The sequence below is a fragment of the Macaca mulatta genome, chromosome 5 (assembly GCF_049350105.2).
Source record: "Macaca mulatta isolate MMU2019108-1 chromosome 5, T2T-MMU8v2.0, whole genome shotgun sequence".
In the NCBI taxonomy this organism is placed as follows: Eukaryota; Metazoa; Chordata; class Mammalia; order Primates; family Cercopithecidae; genus Macaca; species Macaca mulatta.
In genome coordinates, this window is record NC_133410.1 from 97,960,311 (window position 1) to 97,981,916 (window position 21,606).

The window sequence follows — 21,606 nt, forward strand, 5'->3', positions numbered from 1 at the left end:
ATGAAGTGAGAAAAATATTAAGAGCATAATAAATGAAAGGTAAGTACAAGGAAAAATTATAACGATGAAAGTAGAAATCAGTGTTATTGAAAATAGAAGAACAATAGAGAAAATCAATGGAACCAAAAGCTAGCTCTTTGAAAGGCTCAATAAAATGATAAACCTTTAGCAAGAAGGTCAAAGAGAAAAAAAGAAAATTTTAACTGGTAAGTTACCAGTATCAGTGAAACAGAGGATATTATTACCCTGCAGGCCCTGCAGACATTAAAAGCTTTGTAATGGAACCTGACAACATTCTCTCAATATAAATTTAACAGCTTGGATCAAATGGACAATTCTTCCAAAACCACAAACTATCAAAAACTCACCCAACATACAATAGATAGTCTAAATAGGTTATCTATAACTATAAAGAATGGAATTCATGGTTTAAAGCCTTAAAAAGAAGTTCCCCTTGGCTGGGCACAGTGCTCATGCCTGTAATCCCAGCACTTTGGGAGGCCGAGGTGGGCAGGTCACTTGAGGCCAGGAGTTCAAGACCAGGCTGGCCAACATATTGTATTTTTAGTGAAACTCTATCTGTACTAAAAATACAAAAAATTAACTTGGGCATGGTGGTGCATGCCTGTAATCTCGCTACTCGGGAGGCTGAGGCAGGAGAATTGCTTGAACCCAGGAGGTGGAGGTCGCAGTGAGTCAAGATCACACCACTGCACTCCAGCCTGGGCAACAGAGTGAGACTCTGTCTCAAAAAAAAAAAAAAAAAAAAAAAATCTGTAGACTCACATGGTTTCTCTGCCAAATGTTATCAAGCATTTAAATAAGAAATAACACTGAAAAATAAAATCTCCTTTAAACAATAGGAAAAACAATCTAAAGAAGAAACTCACATGGTTATGTCTGATGAAGGACATCTACCAGCAAATCTTATAGCTATGTCAAACAGTGTTGAAAGATTGCATTCTTTCAGTTCATTTGGGGTGCTATAACAAAAATACCACAAACTTGTTGGCTTATAAAGAACAAACATGTATTCTTACAGTTCTGGAGGCTGGAAAGTTCAAGGCCAATGTGCCAACCGATTTTGTGTCTGCTGAGCACTGTCATCCTTATAGATGGCACCTTTTTAGCTCTATCCTCATATAGTGAAAGGGGCTAGCTAGCCCTCTATCGTCTCTTTTATAAGGACACTAATCTCAACCATGAGGGCTTTGCCCTCATGACCTTGTCACTTCCGAAAAGGCTGTACTACCTAGCACTATCACCTTGGGGGTGATTTCAGCATACGTTTTGGGGGATTCAAACATTCAGACCATTGAACATGGCAAGGATGTCCACTCTCACTACTGCTATTTAACATCATACTAGAAGTTCTAGCCAGTGTAATAAGGAAAGAATAAGGGGGGGGGGTGGTGATGGGGGGAAGCAAACAAATTGGGAAGGAAGAAAAAACCTGTCTCTATTCTCAGAAAAAAAAATTATTTCTATTAAAAATTGCATTGTCTATATTGAAAATTAAAAAACCATTCGTTAAATTTGTATGATTCAAGGTCAGTACACAAAAGTCAACTATTTCTATATATTAACAATATGTAATTGGAAACTGAAATAAAAAATACAATTTATAATTGTTCCAAACAAATAAAATACTTAGGCATAACTGTAACAAAACATATATAAGATCTATACACTGAAAACTACAAAAGTCTGGTAGAAGAAATCAAAGACCTCTGTAACTGGAGAGATGTCTTGTGTTCATGGATTAAGACCTTTAACGAATTATAGTAAATATTTCAGTTCTTCTCAAGTTGACTTATAGATTTAACACAATTTCAGCTAAAATTCAGTAGTATTCTTTTTTTGTTGTTGTAGATATAGACAAGCCAATTATAAAGCTTGTATGGGAAGGTAAAGGATCTAGAATGCCTGAAGCAATTTTGAAAAATAAGAATAAAGTTGAAGGAATTGTCTGATTTTAAGACTTACTATAGAGGTATAGTAATCCAGGATATGTGGTACTGGAGGTGTAGACGCAGTCCAGTGGAACAGAATAAAGCCCAGAAATATATCCACACAAATACCGTTAATTGACTTTTGATAGAAATGTAAAAGAGATTCCATATAGAAAGGATTTTGTTAGTTGTTTTTAGCAAAGGGTAGTGGAACACTTGGAGATTTATATCTTAAAAAAAAAAGAACCTTGATCTGAATCTCATACCTTTTTAAAACAACTCAAAATGAATCACAGATCTCAATGTAAAATGTGAGACAATAAAGCTTTCTGAAGAAAGCAGAGGAGAAATTCTTCATAACCTGAGGTTAGGCAGAGAGTTCTTAGACATGACACCAAAAACATAATCCATAAAGGAAAAAGTTGTTAAAGTAGACTCATCTGTGAGCGTGTTAAGAGAATGAAAAGACAGTCTACAGGCTGGGAGAAATTATTTGCAAATCATGTGTCTGACAAAGGATTTGTATCCAGAATATATTTAAAAACAACTCAACAATAGTGAAATAAACATTTAATTTTAAAAATTGGCAAGAACTTCTAACAGACATTTATCCAAAAAGGATAAATGGCAAATAAGCACATGAAAATATGTTTGACATCTTTAGCCACAAGGGAAATGCAAATTAAAACCATGATGAAATACCATTATACTTGTTAGAATGGGTAAAATTAAGTACTGATAATAGCAAGTGTTGACAATGATGCAGAGCAACTGGAACTCTCATTAATTGCTGGTGTTAATGCAAAATGGTGCAGCCTTTCTGGAAAATGATTTGGCAGGGTTTTTTTTTTTTAAATAAACATATATTTACCACATGATCTAGCAATCTCATACCTGGGTGTTTACTCCAGTGTTAGGAAAACTTACTGTCATATTATAAGCTGTATATGATGTTCATTGCATCTCTATTTATAATCACTAAAACCTGGGAACAGTGCTCTGTATTTCATCCATTATACAGTGGAATACTCCTCACCAGTAAAAGGAACAAACTGTTGATACATGCAACCACTTAGTTGAATCTCAGAGGCATTATGAGTAAAACAATCCAATTTCAAAGGGTTAGACACTGTATGATTCCATTTACATGACTGTATAAAAAACCCAAAACTATAGTGAGAGAAAACAGATTGTTGGTTGTCAGGTGTTAAGGATGAGGAGAGGGTGTGACTATAAGGAATAGCATGAAGACCATTTTTGGGGTGATGGGACTGTTCTGTATCTTGATTGTGGTGGTAGTTACATGTGTTTGAATTCATAGACTTATACACCAAAAAAAGGTCAAGTTTATTCTATGATAATTAAAATTTTTTTAAAGCAGACTCTGGTTTCAGTGCTTTGGCTCAGAAGCAAGATAGAATACCTCTTATGGAAATAGTCCAGATACCCCAAAATGTTTAGACCAAAGTAATTAATTAAGAAAGAAATTGGAATATGGCTTTGGAAAAAGACCTTTCAGATACAGAAAGAAAATGAGGGAAAGAGCTTAGTCATATTGTGGGAGGCGGGGAGACTCTAGGATAAAAATTAGATAGCAGGCCATCTTCTGTGTTGGGAACTGCAGAGGAACTTGGATGTATAATATTTTGTTTTGAGTGGTTTGCCGAGATACAGTGTATCTCCATCACCCAGACTTTCAGTAAAAGTCTGCCGGACCCCACAGACTGGATTGATAGTACTTTGGAGAAAAAGTAGTCAGGAGAGCAGAGTGTAGCAGCAGGAGGAAAGATGTGCAGGAGAGTAAGAGTTCAGTGCTAACAGGAAATCAAGAGTTACGGTGAATGTGAGGACTTAGAATGTGTAGAATGGTAGGGCGAAGAGCTGGGTTTCCTGCAGTGTGTCTCTGACTTGTTTTCTGCTACTAAAGAAAAGTATAATTGTAGAGTTGATGATTTGGGGAAAAGCAGAAAGGAGACATCTAAGTGGTGAAAGTTTAACCCTCTTTGTACTACAAACTGCTTACATTTATTTTATAGTTTTATTAGTTAAAAACTTAGTGCCAACTTTTAATCACTAATTTTGTATATACTGTATATAGTAGTCCCTCCTTATCTGCAGGGGATGTGTTTCAAGACCCCCACTAGATACCTGAAACCTTGGATAGTACCAAAAGCTATATATACTACGCTTTTGCAATCTGATAACAGAGGCAGCTACTAAGGGACTAGCAGGCAGGGGGCATATACAGCATGGATATGCTGGACAAAGGGATGATTCATGTCCCAGGCAGAGCAGGACAGTGAGAGATTTCATCACAGGACTCAGAACGGTGTGCAGTTTAAAACTTATGAATTGCTTATTTCTGGAAAATTCCACTTAATATATTTGCACTGCACTGATCGCAGGTAACTGAAAATCTGGAAAGCAAAACCTCAGATAAGGGAGAACTACTGTCCTTTCTACCCAGCTGCTGATATTATTAACTGTAAGCCACGGGATGTGTTTCTCATATGAACAGATGATGAGGGAAAAGTTAGTTTTCCATTATCCATAAGTAGGGTATTCACTTTATAGGTTATTTTTACCAATTTAAAATCTATGTAATTCTTTTCCATGAGGAAAGACAATATAGCTTAGTTAAGTATAATGGGTTTTGAAGTCAGACAGACCTGGTGTCCATCCCAATTCCACCAATCATTAGTTGTGAGCCTTGGCCAAATTACATCCTCTTTCTGAGCTGAGGACAGCTGTGGTACCCTTGCCTCACAGGGTTGTTGCAAGGCTTAAGAATCTGCATTATCCGTTTACCCCCTAGACTCATATCATCCTTCTCAGTTACCATCTTTTGGTGGTTAAATGACAAATTTACCATTAACTCAAAAAACATTAAAAAATTATGATGGGCTCAAGAGCTAAGTAGAACTAACCCTAATAATGCAAGTCCAGCTGAACTGCTGACTTGCTGTAAGCAGCGCTCCACATTGGCCACTGTGCTGCCCTACCTACCATGACTTGTTCAGAACTGAAAACATTACTAAAGACTTTAAAAACTTTAAAATGTTGCTGTGAAAGGTTCAGAGAGAAAGTATACTTTTATCCTCAAGAAATACCAAATGCTTCTTCAGTGTGTTTAGTTATTTTAATGTGTGGGTTGAGGTTCCATCATGATCTGCAAAATATAGTGTATAGTCTTGACGGAATGAATCAGAAGAGACTGCATGTGAAAATGAATCAGAGGGCACTGCAGCCTGAATGTTCCCAAGTGGGGCAGGGGTGTATTCAGAGAGAGGAGTGAATGAGGCATTCATCAGCACGCTGGGCTGACCTGGGGGTAGATTCTAGAAGAGGGATTATAGTTCCACAGTGACGGATCTCCAGCCTGAATTAGACGAGCACAGTTTTCTGGCTAGAAGAAATAGAATAAGTTAGACTTGTGTAACCAGTGGTTTGGTTCTCCATCAACATTTGGTTGCTGAACAGTATTTCTGTCTTTGTGGCTACAGGTTTTATTGTTGTGGTGAGGGTAGCTGGATTTCCTGTTGTTCCCATTGTCCATCTTCTTTAACCTCTGCTCACTACTTACTTCCCAGCTCAGCCTTGCACCAGGCACAAAGAATAGTCCTTTACCTTGCAAAAATGTTAGGAATGCTATCAAAGGAGCCCAGGTGGGGTTGGTGAGTGATGGGACAGGAATTGGTTTGCCTAGAGATTGACGTGACTGGGAGTCAATGGTCATTGGAATCCAGATGTTCCCTTTTGAGGCTACTCAGCTGTAGTAAAGACAGGATCAAGAGAGGGATGCTATTGAGAGATCGAGGGAAAGAAAACGGCAGACGGATCAGAGCCACAGTGTCAGGATAGTGGGGAAACTTATTAGTGTTGTGTTAGGCTATATACTAACTCCTTCAGACAGTTAAGGTAGCAAGAAGGTTAGGTACCAAGAGACAGGCCTCAGTCATGAATAAGGCATCAGGCTAGGTCCCAGGCCTAGAGAACAGAAAAGCCTTCCAAGTCTTGGAATTGGTATGAGGTGGAAATTTGGTTAGAGTGGAGTCTGAGCCACCTGGGCTCCTTTGATAGCATTCCTTACATTTTTGCAAGGTAAAGATAGGACTATTCTTTGTGCCTGGTGCAAGGCTGAGTTGGGAAGTAAATAGTGAGCAGAAGTTAAAGAAGATGGACAATGGGAACAACAGGAATTACAGAATCTTTCTGTTTATTATGGTAATTTCTCTGGCATGAGCATATTTTCAGTTAAAAAAGTGTTATTGTTTTGAAGGAATATATTTATGCAAACTGTGTTTAGATTAAATAACAGTTCCCTGCCTCACCTGTCCTTATCTTGAATCTCGCTCCCTGTCATTTCAACTCTTTAGCTTTTTTTTTTTTTTGCTGCTTACCTTTATGTTTCTACATAACATGCTTATAATATTATTTCTTGATTTTTTTTCAATATTGGACATAATCTGGAAACTTCACACTGGCAAAGATTAGAGTTCTGTTATATTCTCTACCCACCCTTTCCTCTTCTTCACCACCAGACACTCGTCCTTCCCCAAATAGTTAATCTTTTAAATAAAATTTGACAATTATTAACTATGGAAAGTATTTTTGTTCGGTTATTATGATTGCATGTACCATGAGTACTTTTCTTTCTCATAAATCATTTTGTTTTTCCTGAAGTTAATGACTTTACTTTTTTTTTCCCACAGTAACCTCTCTATCTCTGGTAGAATTATAAAACTCATAATGCTCTAATAGTATTTTCTTTTTCACCTTGGAGACATCCCTCCACCTTTGCTTTGTAGGCATGCTACACAGCTGTCTAGAAAGGTTTCTTACCTCCTTCCTGTCTGTGTAAGATTCCTGGTTCCTAAATCCTGAGTTCTTGTTTTGGAGGCATATCTTCCAGTAGCTTTCTGAGAAAACCAGTATGGGAGGTAAAATATTTTGAGAGCTTTACATGCTCCAAAACTTCCCTTTTGCTCCCCTTGCCTCACATTTCATTCACAGTTGGTTGGGTATTGAATTCTTGCTTGAATGTTACTTTCCTTCAGAACTGTGAGGGCATCGCTCCATTGTCTTACAGTTTTTCGTGTTGCTTCTGAGAATTATGATGCCATTCTGATCCCTGTTCTATTGTATATAAACATGTTCTTTTCTAGAAACTTTTAGACTCTTTCTTGTTATTCTGAAATTTCAAGATGAAGGGTTCTACAGTAGATATTTTGTTGATCATTATTCTGGGCACTTAATAGATCCTTTCAGTGTGAAATTTTCTTGTGATTTTTTTTTTTTGAAATATTTTTATCTTGTGATTTCTCCATTCTCTTTCTGAATATTCGACCTCTTGAAACAATCCTCTAATTTCTTATCTTTTTTCCCCTTCTGATTTTCTCTTTGCTTTTTTCTTCTATTTCCTAGAAAATTTCTTCATTTCTAACATTCAGTCCTGCTTTTGAAGGTTTTTCTTTTTTTTTTTTTTAATTTATGGTACCACATTTTTGGTTTCCAAGATATTTCTGTTTGTTTGTTTTTTGAATAATGCTTTCTTATAGCACTCTCTTTCTAGTTCATGAGTGGAAATATCTTCTTTGATTTCTCAAAAGACTTTTAAGAAACTTTGCTCCCTGCATGATCTGTTTTTTCAGAGTTCATTTCCTTCTGTTTATGTTGCTGTTTGCTTTTCATGTTTAAGTTTTCCTCACACATAGGGTGATCCTTGTCTGGCCTTTTACATTTAAGGGTGAGGTGCTAAAATGTGAGTGGAGCTGTGTGTGTGTGGGTGATTCTTGTTGACTGATGGGAAGCTGGACATTTCATTGAGGAACACACAAATGTCACTATCTGTGGGTCTTGTCTTTTGGGCCAGTTTTCCCAGAGAGAAATCCTTCTATTTCCTCACTGTATACATACAAGACTGGGTTCCAGAACTGAGGGGAGAAGCTGTTTAGAATTCTGGGTGTGTTTGTGTGTGGGGGGAGAGGGTCTCATTGTTCCAGGCAGGGTTTCGCTCACTCCCGCTAGTTTTCGGAATGTTTCATTTCCACTCAACATTTAGGCCTCTTGGATGGAACATCTCCAAATAGTACAGGCTTCTGCTTGGATAGAGAAACACCAGGCTCATGGCTGTATAGGTTCAGGGAACATCTGGGATGTGTGTGCTACTATAGTTATGTATGTTACCCAGGGTCTCCAAATGTAAATCGATAGTTTAGAAATATGTGAAATTTATAATCTCTATAAATATTCAGATTAAGTGGTTCTTGTTAAAAAATAAAACTGCCCAGGAAGATAATCCTGTGTAATGGCAGCAGTATTCCTGTTTCTGGGTTGTACATTTTCTTCCTCCAATTTGTCTCTTTCAGAACAAATTGGAGCTCTGGCAGATCAGCATATCATTCATGTGGCATGTGGCGAGTCCCACAGTCTGGCCCTCAGTGACCGAGGCCAGCTGTTTTCTTGGGGTGCAGGGAGTGATGGTCAGCTAGGACTCATGACTACTGAGGATTCTGTGGCAGTGCCCAGGTAAGAAGGTTTTCAAATGTCAGTCGTTTTAAATACTATTTCCTGCTGTTGATTTGTTAGACTCCTTGTTTTTCTTCTGTTTTCTTCATTTAATTGCTATTTCCTTTGTGCCACTCCTGTGCCTTATACTATTAAAACACTTGTCACAAAAGTTGCAATTATTTATAGAAGTGTCCATCTCTGGTTCAAAAATGTGAGTCAGTTGGGAACTGTACTTTATTTATTCTAGTAGCCTGGTTGCTCGCTGAGCGCCTGGCAATTGATAAATGTTTGAATAAAAAAGTCATCTTTCACATTGTAGGCTTATTAGCTTTTGACTGAAAATTGCAAGTCTGAATTAATTAAGTTCTTTAAAATAGAATCACAAGGCTGACCTGTTACTCTAATGATAGGCCAAATCACCTTAAGCATTACAAACAGCTAAAATACCAGATATACATAGATTCTTTAATGTAAAAGAATCAATACAGTAGGTTTTGAGTCTCTTAAAGATTTACTTAAATCTGAACCTTAGATGATTTAGCTAAGTATCTAATAGTTGCCACTAAGAGAACATCCCAATATTGTAGTTACTTTCAGATGGACTTTTTAGTGGTGGTGTCTCAGTTTGTTGAAGGTTCTTAATGATCAAAGAGCTGCCATTTTATTTCCTTTATTTGATTCTTACTCCTTTATGCTACAAATGTTTCATATACCACTACTGTGGAACACATTCTTTGTAATTGTTGATTTAATATCTGTTTTTACTACAAAGATGTGAGCTATTAATGGCAGGATAATTGGATGATTTATTTTAGCATCACCATTGCTAGGAGTGCCTGTCACATACATTGCTCAGCACAAATTTAATAAGTGGCCTCTCCTCCTCTGCCTAATTATTGTCCCCTTTAAAGGACAGCATATTCTTCTTCCTCTTCTTTCTTGCCCTTCTTAGATTTTTGTCTCTTTAATCAAAGGTTGTGTTAAATAAGAACATGGAGGTAAGAGTGATTTGATTCATTTCCTGATTTAGGACAGGTAGTGTCTTAGATTCATTTCTTCCAAAAATTAATTTAATTTTGTGGGGAGAGGAAGAGTGGCAGTAAGAAAAAAGAAGTGCTAGATGTTATGTTGTGTGTAATATTAGGGAAAATGTTCATAACATTAATGGCAAAAATACTTCATTTGTTGATGACCGAAATACAATTAAGGTTTTTAATGGCATTTCATTTTTAAAAATGAAGTAATCTGTGCTACAGTAGTAGCTTAATATTCATTAGTTATGTTCAAATTATGGATGACTTCCAAGACTTTGTATATAGTTTTTTATTATAAGTTAACTGAAATAAATTCATTAATTTATACCTTTGTATTGTGGAAAGTAACATAGCTTTGATGTCAAACAAGCCTTGGATTCTAATACTGGCTCTTTTACTTCTAAGGTTAATGACCTTGGGCAGGTTGTTTAACTTTTCTAAGCCTCAGTTTCCTAACTTAAAAATGGAATTACTTACTTATAGAGTTGTGGGGAGGATGGAAGGAGACAAGAAGGTAAAATACAGTATGTGCTTGCACTATGTGAACCCCCTCTTCCCTACCTCAAGGGTACAATTTCTCTATTATCTATCTTTGTTCTTTTGACCTGCTTCTTTTCTACAACTGATAGTGACAAGAGTAATGGTGATGGGGAATTTGAGTGTAAACTTGATAGGAAAAAGGGTTGTTGCTATATAGCAACCTGAGAAACATTGGTCTCTTAGGCAGTAATGCATTTTTCAATTTTAGAAAATAGTGCTGTTCTATAAACTATTGATTAACACAGCTTGGGTGAATATCCAGGGAATTAGTCTGAGTGAAAAAAGCCAATCCCAAAAGATTACCTACTGTACGATTTCATTTATATAGCATTTAAAAAATAACAACATTTTCTCAATGGAGGATAGATTAGTGGCTGCCAGGGGTTAGGAACAGGGGAAGGGGAGGAGTGGTTATAAAAGTTTAATACGAGGAATTCTCATGGTGTTGGAACTGTTTGGTATCATGACTGTGGCAGAGTGGATACACTTACACGATAAAACTAATACCCAGAAATGAGTACAAGTAAAACTGGAGAAATATGAATGTGATTGGTAGATTGTATTAATGTTAATATCTTCAATATCCTGGGTATAATATTATACGTAATTTTGCAAAATGTTATAATTAGGGGAAACTGGACAAAGTATATAAGGGATTTCTCTATATTATTTCTTACAATTGCACATGAATCTGCAGTTATAAGAATAAAAAAAGTTCATTTATATTTGGTACTAAACACTAAATGTGTTTGTGAACTCTATTTTAAATTTTTATATCTGAGAAAATAAAACATGAACAAAAGCATTATCTAAGTGTCGATCTAAATAATCCTCTGTCCTCTCCCCCAGAGGATATCTATCTTCAAAGATACCCCTCTTCCAAGGGGTATCCATCCGACCCCTTAGTTTCCATGGCACAATACACTTAGGGAAGATGAACGTGACAACTTGTCAGCTATTAAAATAGAGAGCAGGAGGTATTCCCAGGGTGCCCAACTTTCTTGGGTAGTGCCAAGCACTTTAACTGGAATTTTTCATTTAATTCTCGCCACAACTCTAAAATAGGTGCTGTTCTCTCTCTTTCACATGAACAAGCAGGGGAGTAAGATTTGAAAAGAAATCATGTGACCCTTCTCTTTACCATCCTAGGAATTTCGGGTTTTGGAGGCATGGCTCTTATTATTTTTCTTAATTGTGGTAAAATACACATAACATAAAATTTACCATCTTAACTATTTTTAGATGTGTAGCTCAATAGTGTTAAATATGTTCACGTTGTTGTATAACCAATCCCTAGAACTTTCTTTTTTCTTACCTTTTTTTTTTTTTTGAGACAGGGTCTCACTCTGTCTGTAGTCCAGGCTGGAGTGTGGTGGTGTGATCACAGCTCACTGCCTCGAACACCTGGACTCAGATGATCCTCCCACCTCAGGCTTCCAAGTAGCTAGGAATGCAGGCTCATGGCACCGCACCCAGCTGCTTTTGATAGTTTCTGTAGAAACAGGGTCTTGATTTGTTGCCCAGGCTGATCTTGAATTCCTGGCTTCAAGCGATTCTTTCGCCTTGGCCTCCCAAAATGGTGAGATTACAGTGATGAGCCACCGCGCCTGGCCTCTAGAACTTTTTTATCTTGCAAAATTGATTTCTATGAATTTGACTACAATAGATACTTCATATAAGTGGAATCATACAGTTTCAGCTTTTTGTGACTGGCTCATTTCATTTAGCATAATGTCCTCTAGGTTCATCCATGTTAAAAGCATGTGTCAGACCTTCCTTCCCTTTTAAGGCTGATTAATATTCTGTTGTGTGTGTGTGCCATATTGTATGTATATACCCAGAAGTGAAATTGACATTTCACTTATTTTGGATGGTGGCATTTCTGTTATTTTGAAAGCCACATAGACACCAACCATATTCTTAGGATCTTTCTTCTGTAGCTCTTTCCATTTGGCCCTGAACTGAAGAAGACAAGGTGAGAAATTATGGAGGATTGTGGCAATGGGTCTAAATGCAAAAGTGTTTTTTTGTTGTTGTTGTTTTAAACAGTAACTACCTAAGAGACAGGAGGCTGATGAAAGACCTAATAGAATTATATCATGTAAGATTATATATTTGATTTTAAAAAGAGTTTTTTTTGAGGGGGTGGGACGGGGGACAGAGTCTCGCTTTGTTGCTCAGGCTGGAGTGCAGTGGTGCGATCTTGGCTCACTGCAACTTCTGCCTCCCAGGTTTAAGCAATTTTCCTGCCTCAACCTACCGAGTAGCTGGGATTACAGGCATGTGCCACAATGCCTGGCTATTTTTTTTGGTATTTTTAGTAGAGATGGGGTTTCACCATATTGGCCAGGCTGGTCTCAAACTCCTGACCTCAGGTGTTCGTCTCGGCCTCCCAAAGTACTGAGATTACAGGTGTGAGCCACTGTGCCCAGCCTTAAAAAGACTTTTAGGCAAGATGATGTTATTTATTATTGATATTTTATTTAGTTGGGAATATTTCTGATAATTGTGTTTGTGTGTGAATATCTATCTGAAAAAGAAAGCCTTTTCTGTTTTAGGTTAATACAAAAGCTGAACCAGCAAACAATATTACAAGTTTCCTGTGGCAACTGGCATTGCTTGGCTCTTGCGGCTGGTAAAGTAACATTAAACATATGCTAATGCTATGTTAATTTTGAAAACTTTCTCTTTGTCTTTTTGTGTGATATTATCTAACTCAAAACTTTGAATTAACTGGTTAGGGTCTATGCATTGCTGTTGGACAGTGACAGTTCTCAGATGGGCTTTGCATAGCTCATCCTTTTCTCAGGGTGTGGATGATGAAGTAGGTGGTCATCACTGCTGCTCCAACTTTCACAGGGGAAGATGAGCAGGGGGCAGGATGATACCTAGGTGTTCTGAGCATGGAGAAGATTGATTTTTCTTAGCGACAGCCAACTCTCAAGCTACATTCCACTATCAAGCTCCCAAATAAATGAAAAAGGAGTTGGAGAAACCTAAATAAATCTGCACTTCTGTGTCCTGCTTGATTATCTGCAGAGCAGACCAAGTGGTCATAGCTGGACCTCCTGAAGTCTTGGGTCTCATAGTCTTAGTATGGTCAGAACTAGTTGATCTTGCTTAAGCCTGGTAATTGGCCTGTGTGAAATTGAATTTACTTATACATTTAATATTTTCTGTGTATAAATTTTAATAGCCTTTGAAGGGCAGTAAGACTCAGCTTACCTCTCTGTTATCACTTGGGAGTTTGGGTTTTGGCAGTCTGACAGCATGAAGTGTCTCTGTTCTTTGCTCTTGGGTGGGTTTGGTGTTGGGGGGCAACTGGCAAATGACCCTAATAACTTGATTATTTTTGTGTGTGGAGCTTGTATCATTTTATGGTAATACCAGTTATCCTGTTATTTCAGATGGCCAGTTCTTCACCTGGGGAAAGAACAGCCATGGGCAGCTTGGCTTAGGGAAGGAGTTCCCCTCTCAAGCCAGCCCGCAGAGGGTGAGGTCCCTGGAGGGGATCCCACTGGCTCAGGTGGCTGCCGGAGGGGCTCACAGCTTTGCCCTGTCTCTCTCAGGAGCTGTTTTTGGCTGGGGGATGAATAATGCAGGGCAGCTGGGGCTCAGTGATGAAAAAGGTAGGTAAACCCTTCATATGTATGTATTTAGTTTAAAAGCACATTCATTTAACACATGCTTCTTAAGGATCTACTATGTGCTAGCCCCATGTGAGATACTAAGGGAGCAACAGTGAACAGAATAGAGAACATCCTTGTCTTAGTGGAGACTGTATTCTAGTGAGTGGAGGTGCAACAAAACCAGTAAATACACAGGGTTTGAGAGTGCAGCTTCCTGCTTTACATAAGGTGGTTACAAAGGGCCCCTCTGATAAGAAAATGTTTGAGCAGAACCTGTAGGAAATCAGGTGGGAAATGGGACATGTAGATGTCTGGGTGAAAAACATTTCTGTCAGAGGGAACCGGGTGTGCAAAGGCGCTCATGTGGGAAGAGATGTAGTTGGAGAGAAGGGGAAGAGTAGCACAGCTGCAGGTCAGAGAGGTCGTGTAGACCCAGTTATGCAGGGCCCTGAGGGGCAGGGTGAGGATTTAGCTGGTTTTCTCAGTGAGAGGGGAAGACCCTGAGGGTTTGGAGGAGAGGTGTGATCCACTTTGGCTTTGGCTGTAGTGGGTCAAGGGGGAAGCTGGAAGACCAGCGTGGAGGTTGTGGGGGTAAAGTCAGATTTTAAATGTATTTTGAAGAGGAGGCCAGTTGGTTTTGTTCACTGCTGGATGTGTGGTTTGAAATAAAGTAACAGCTGGAGGGGCAAAATGACTGTTTCTGAAATGGGGAAAACTATGTGTGTGTGGTAAAGTGAGCTGGAGAGTGGGCAGGGTTGGAGAGTGTAGGGAAACCATGAGGTAGGTTTTTGGTAAATTAAAACTGAGAAGTCTGTTGGGTATCCAAGTACAGATGCAGGCAGGAAACATGTGTCAGGAATCCAGGAATCCAAAATTCATGCCAAGATAGTTGTGTGTATTTCATCTCAAAGTCAAATGGTAGTGATATTCTGATATTTAATTTATTCTAGATCGAGAGTCTCCATGCCATGTAAAACTCTTACGCACACAAAAAGTTGTCTATATTAGTTGTGGAGAAGAACACACAGCAGTTCTCACAAAGGTAAGGAGCTCAGAGTATTCTTTGGTGCTGGGGATAAGATGGGTGATTAGAATTGCTTGATTATTTTAGTGTAGTGATGGTGTGTGATTACAGTATTGTGGCTTGAACTCGAATGCTCTCTTTTATGTTTGTTGTTTTCCAAAGGAATAGAAAAAGACTACTTTTTTATATGTCTCTGTTACCCTCTTTGGTAATCTTGTAGAGTGTCTTAGTAACATTTAAGAATAGTTCAATATAAATAACTTTAAAATATAGGACAGTAGATACATGTGTGTATATATATCCTATGTTCCTTTAAAACAAGTCATTTAAATATATAAAAAAGAAACAGCAATTTAATGTTTTAAAATAATCGTGTTTCTTTTGCTTCTAAATATATTCTAGAGAGAATGAAAATGTATTTTTATACTGAGCAAATATTATTGTAGGTTCACTTTCATAAAATGCCTTAACATTTATTTAAATTATTTAAATACAGCTGTTAAAAAAAACAGCTTACTTACCAAGGAATTTGTAGGAGCACTTAATTTCTTATATGTGAATGATATGTAAAATCATCTCATTTATCCTAGCTCCTTGTTTCTCCTTTTTTAAAATTTTGCTTCCTAACTATCACAAGAACAGAAAACCAAACACCACATGTTCTCACTCATAGGTGGGAACTGAACAATGAGATCACTTGGACTCGGGAATGGGAACATCACACACCGGGGCCTATCATGGGGAGGGGGGGGGGGAGGGATTGCATTGGGAGTTATACCTGATGTAAATGACGAGTTGATGGGTGCTGACGAGTTGATGGGTGCAGCACAGCAACATGGCACAAGTATACATATGTAACAAACCTGCACGTTATGCACATGTACCCTAGAACTTAAAGTATAATAATAATAAAAAATAAATAAAAAAAATTCAGAAATAATAAAAAAAATAAAAATAAATAAATTTTGCTTCCTAACGTATCATTGTACTTTTAAACAATTTTTAAAATTTACAGAAGGCACACATTCCTTTGAGCAGTGCTATCTTTGTTCCATAAAGATGCAGTCTGAAATTCCCTTTTTATTATTTTTCTATTTAATGAACATCCTTACAAAGTGATTTTGGCGAAGTGTCAAGTGAATGTAGTGCTCTTGTGCACATTGTTGTGATAGGCATTTTGTATACAGGTTTTAGAGGTGTACCCTTAAGGATACAGTGAAGTCATATGGTGTTTGTTCTTTGTTAGAGTGGAGGTGTGTTTACTTTTGGCGCTGGTTCCTGTGGGCAACTTGGACATGACTCCATGAATGATGAGGTTAATCCTAGAAGAGTTCTAGAACTGATGGGTAGTGAAGTAACTCAGATTGCTTGTGGCAGGTGAGTGCTCCTCAAAGCTTCCTTGTATTCACTTGGACCCAGAAATGGGTCTTATCTTGTAGTGATGAAGAATGTGATTATACCTAGTGACCGTCATTTTAAGAGATCTTAACTGCATGCATGCCTGTGGTGAAATGTGGAGAAAGACCTTGGTAGAGTGTGGCAAGGAAGGGTTTTAGATAAACAGAGCAACATGGAGACATTAGGCTTCTTTTGGGATAAAGAGTAGCAGGATGTGGGGAAGGGATAAAGAAAGGAAAATAAGAGAGTCCCAAAGAACTTCTTGGAAATTTTTGCCTGAGTCTACCCTGCTTCTCTCCGTTCATCTCAGAGGCCACATGCAGCAGATCATTCAGCTCTTTGCTGACTTGCCGCCCTCCTCATGATCTAGAGTATTAGAGAAGGATAGTAGTATGGAGAGCAGCCGCTGCAAGAAGAATCACGTGTTAACATGGGGAAGGCTCTATAGGAGCACCCTGTGCTGTGCACATGTGGAAGTTAAAAGTCAGAGTCAGAGTGTACATCCACATTAGTAGAAACTATGCTGATGAGTTAAATTATTTTTTCACAGACAACATACCCTAGCCTTCGTGCCTTCTTCCGGACTTATCTATGCATTTGGTTGTGGAGCAAGAGGTCAATTAGGAACTGGGCACACTTGTAATGTCAAGTGCCCATCTCCTGTCAAGGGTTACTGGGCCGCCCACAGTGGCCAGCTTTCAGCCCGAGCTGGTAAGAATGATCGTCTCTGGAATTTAATGGTATTTTAAGTGATGAAAGCAGTTGTTTACAGAATATGTATCTGTTACTTACTTTGAGGTCTTTTGGAGGGAATGAAGATAAGGTATTTTTAAACATCAATTAATAATTTCAGTACTTACTATGCATGAAACTTTATAGTTGAGATCGTAGAGAATAAATAAGGCAGGAAATACTGTTGTGTTAGGCCGTTCTTGCATTGCTATAAAGAGCACCTGAGACTGGGTGATTTATGAAGAAAAGAGTTTTAATTGGCTCACGGTTCTGCAGGCTCTACAGGGAGCATGATACAGGCATCTGCTTGGCTTCTGGGGAGTCCTCAGGAATCTTTCAATCATGGCAGAAGGCGAAGAAAGAGCAGACACTTCACATGGCAGAAGCAGGAGCAAGAGAAAGAGTGGAGGGGAGGTGCCATACATTTTACACCACCAGATCTCATGTGAACTCAGAGCAAGAGCTTACTTCTCAGCAAGGGGAGGGCCCAAGCCATTCATGAGGGATCCGATCGCATGATCTAAACACATCCCACCATGCCCCACCTCCAACATTGGGGATTACTGCAATTCAACATGAGTTTTGACCAGAACATACATTCAAACTCTACCAGTTACTTTGTTTTCACAGACCTTGGTGGTGGTGTGTACATTTTATTGTTGTTGCTAATAATGATAGTTTGCATGTCCTGAATGCTTAATGATGTTTCATTACTATGCAAAGCACTCAAAATAGCCTAAGAACTAGTTAGTGGTTGTTATCCCCATGTTAGAGATAAGGAACGAAGTCTTAAGGAGGTCAAGTAATTTGCCCAAGATCACATAGATTCTGGAGGCAGGATTTAAACCTAGGTCATTCTAAATCCTGTGTACTATGTTACCTCTACTTTGCTATTTGTGTTTTGGTACATAACACGATGTGATTTCTTTTTATGCCATTTTTTTTCTTCCCTTAAAAAATAATTAAATAACAGTCTTGGTTTCACTGGAAATCAAAGTAAGGCAGTCATTAATATTGAATGACTGCTTCACCTTGAAATAATAAATCTGAGGCTGAAATGGAGCTAGAGAATCATTAAAAGGAAGTGTAATTTAGTAATTAATTTTGATTTTGAAGTCGATAAGGTGACACACTTATGGCTTGATCAGGAATTTGTTTGAAACAGTAACCATCATAAATTTTAGTACTGGATTATAAGAAACTCAAGGACACAGACAAACTCTTTTCCTTTTTGTAAACCTAGCATATAGCACAGGACCTGGCATGAACTTGTCACTCAGTAGACGTTTTTGGAATGAATATATGAGCATCTGAAATGTAGTGCAGCTTAAAATATAAATAAACAAGATTTTGTTTGGATGATGTTCCCAAAAGCAAAAGACTGGCTTTGTGTCCTCTTCTCTGTTGTAAATTCTTTTCTCCAAGACATTGTACTCACACGTGGAATACATTTATTTAGGAAGTTTACCAACTCAGGTATTTTTTGGTTATTTTGAAACCGCAAATTTTTGAAGTTGAATTATAACCTGACTTCCATGGTCCTAAATTTGTGCTTGGATGTTTGCCAAAATGATTTTATAACATAAGCAGGTAAATGTCAGTTATGTAAATGACATGGTTTTAGGAACCCTCTTGGTAATGTGGGAGCACAGAGGAAGGCATAGAGGAGTATTGTGGTTAGAGGAAGTTTGAGCTGTGCCTCGAAGGATGATTTAGAGTTAGCCAGGTATAGAAGACTGTGAGGGAGTTGGTGTGAGCACCACCAAGGTGCAGCTCCAGAAGCACATTCAGGTTATGCTCCTGGTGGGCACATTCATGGAGAATCCCGTGTGCCAGGGACAGCAGAGGGAGGAGGCACCAAGATGTGAAATAGTGTGGTGTATCAGAAATAAAGGCAACGTGGTAGTAGGAGACTGTCGCCATGGACACAGTGTAATGGGAGGTGAAGCAGGGAGCAGGAAATGGAGGTCCTTCCACGGCAAGATTCATCCTGAAGGGGCGTGGGTCCACCACACTCATATGCTAAATTGTTACCGTAAAGAATAGTGCCCATTTCAGATTTCAGGTCAGTGGCATGCCAGAGTTAGAATGAAAAAGAGAAACGAGGTCAGGATTCGCTGGCAGTTGGGGAGGGGCAGAAGAAGAGTTAGAGTGGAGGATACCATTTTATATATTTATTTTTAGTTGAAGTAGAAACAGTCCTAGGCAGTGAGCCAGGGGAGAAGATTTCTTACTTCTGTGACACAATTAAAATGGATAGGTACCCACTCTGAAGCGTATTCTGCAACAGTAGAAAAGGGGATCGAGGAGAAACTTCAATTATTGAAAAATATGCTTTCGGAATTTTTTTTGACAGATCGCTTTAAATATCATATCGTTAAGCAGATCTTCTCTGGAGGAGACCAAACTTTTGTACTTTGCTCCAAATATGAGGTAAAATTTTTCTTGTGACTTTTATTTCCAGGGAGGAATAATGGTGAACCAATATTTGTTTTAACAAGTAATTGCAACATAAAGAGCAGTGTTACTCTTTGTTTCTACCAATCTTATTTCTAAAATAAACAAACTAAATCTGGAAGAAGTTGTCTCCATTTGGCTCCCTTGAAGTGCCAACAGTTCTCCTGGTACTATGGAGTTCTAATTTATAATTTGAAATTATTTATTTATATTTGTACTTGTTCCAGAAACACTGTAAAGGATGCCTAGGGAGTTTGTACTTACTTTGGCATTATTTGATTTTCCATTTCTTTTCTTCCCGGTTAAGTGGCAACAAATGCTAGGTATTTGAGAACTTGGTGGGTTTCTTTGTTTGATGTGATTGAGTGTGTGTGTGTGTATATATATATATGTAAGAGATACCACAATTTTCAGATATATTTTGTTATTTATAATCTGCTCATGACGTGACACCAAAATTTCCCTCCTATTGTCTCCCGCATCACTGTAGTGGATAAAGACAGTGGGACATTGTCTTTCTGCTTGAAGGTAGAGTGTGGATCCAGGACTCTGTGACAGGGTTCGAATTCCTTCCACTCTTCCTTGCTGGGGGAATTCAGTCTGAAAACAGCTGCGCAGATTTGTTGTCAGTGCTGCACTCCTTCCCCTGTGTTTTCTTTCCTGTCTTCTCTTTTCCTTCCCCACCCTTCCTGCTTTTATTCAGCAAGCATTTCAACAGGACCAGCTCTGAGTGGTGCATGGATGCTTATGCTCTCCTGGAGGAGCAAGAAAGGGGCTGTTAGTGATGATAAAGGAGTCAGAATTGACCAGGAAGAAAATGAACAACTATGGAAACCAGGGGCTCTTTCAGTCTTGGAAACTTTCTCTATTAGTTTGATACTTAGCTATCTTTAAGTACACAAAGTTTTTGCCTTGTAGTCACTCTGGTTCTATGATTCTGTTGGAAAAGGTCCTGGTGGAGCCTGAGGCTGCAGGCTGGACAGCTAAAGCTGATGATGAGCTATTTTCCAGGTCAGGTGCCTGAAGAAGGTGGCTTAGTGCTGCCATCTGGCGTGATTTGGAACTGCTGCCTTAGCAGCAGTTTATTTTAGACACAGCCTCAGAGTGTGTGTTAGAGAGAAATCCTGAGGAAAGCTGAGGTTATTCTTTGTTTCTTCAAGATGTCAATATAACAAAATACAAAAGGCACTGACTTTGTGGAAGATAATCAGTTTTTGTCAATAGGTAGTAGAGTTTTAAGTATTTATTTCCCCTAGTAACTGACTTGAGTAATAGTATCCAACTTTAGTTTTCCTGTGAAATTTAACATGAAACTTAGTTTTCTTTTATAAATACAGTATCTGATATATGTAACTGATTTTTATTATTGTAATTAACACTGTTGGGCCTGGAAAACAACACGCTGATGAGAAGGAAGTGAAGTAGCATACTATTAGAGAGACAGGACAGGTTAAAGTTTAAACAACTGGAAAGAGGGAGAGGTACCCATAGCATAAGATCACAAAAAAAAGAAAAAGGAAAGTAAACATTACTTAAGAAGATGTTACTCTTAAAAAGCTGGACAGAGAATAACTTTGATGAGTTCAGAGAAACTGAAACCTATACACATTTACTTAAACTATTAACCAGAGATGATTATTTAGATACAGAGGCCAATCAAATCGTATATTTACCCTGTTACCATATCACTTAAAGAACCAAGAAAAAGCACCTGTATAGTTACAGCCTCTGTTTTTTGTTGTTTTGTTTTGTTTTGTTTTTGAGACAGAGTCTCACTCTGTCACCCAGGCTGGGGTGCAATGCCATCATCCTGGCTCACTGCAACCTCCGCCTCCTGGGTTCAAGTGATTCTCCTGCCTCAGCCTCCCGAGTAGCTGGGATTACAGGCGTCCACCACCACGCCTGGGTAATTTTTATGTATTTTCAGTAGAGACGGGTTTCACTATGTTGGCCAGGCTGGTTTTGAACTCCTGACCTCAAGTGATCTGCCCTTCTCAGCCTCCTAAAGTGCTAGGATTACAGGCGTGATCCACCACGCCCGGCCATAGCCTCTATTTTTATAAAAGGCTGACTCATTCATTATTGCCAGGCCTTAGGTGAAAGAAGGGAGGGAAGGAGTTATAGTCAGATACCCCTTTGCTGCATTGATTCTAGGTCTTGGGAATTTAGTGAATGTAAACCACAGCATCTCCTTTTCCTTTCATTTTGTTCCCTGGATAGAGTTGAAGAGGGAATGTGGTTGGGATTGTTACAATTGTGTGTGTGTGTGTGTGTGTGTGTGTGTGTGTGTGTCTATCTCATAATCTTTTTCCTGGAACAGTGATTCTTAA

General features: G+C 38.5%; 1 protein-coding gene across 4 annotated transcripts in view; it reads left to right on the forward strand.

The window, feature by feature from the left end:
• HERC3 (HECT and RLD domain containing E3 ubiquitin protein ligase 3) overlaps nt 1-21,606 on the forward strand; it is a 122,303-nt gene that overhangs the window by 54,133 nt on the left and 46,564 nt on the right. For all 4 annotated transcript variants that reach the window (XM_015138747.3, XM_078001758.1, XM_015138748.3 and 1 more), the window contains 7 exon segments: nt 8,321-8,480; nt 12,595-12,671; nt 13,444-13,665; nt 14,616-14,707; nt 15,936-16,066; nt 16,638-16,798; nt 19,176-19,252. In XM_015138747.3, coding sequence (XP_014994233.1) covers nt 8,321-8,480; nt 12,595-12,671; nt 13,444-13,665; nt 14,616-14,707; nt 15,936-16,066; nt 16,638-16,798; nt 19,176-19,252 — 920 coding nt within the window.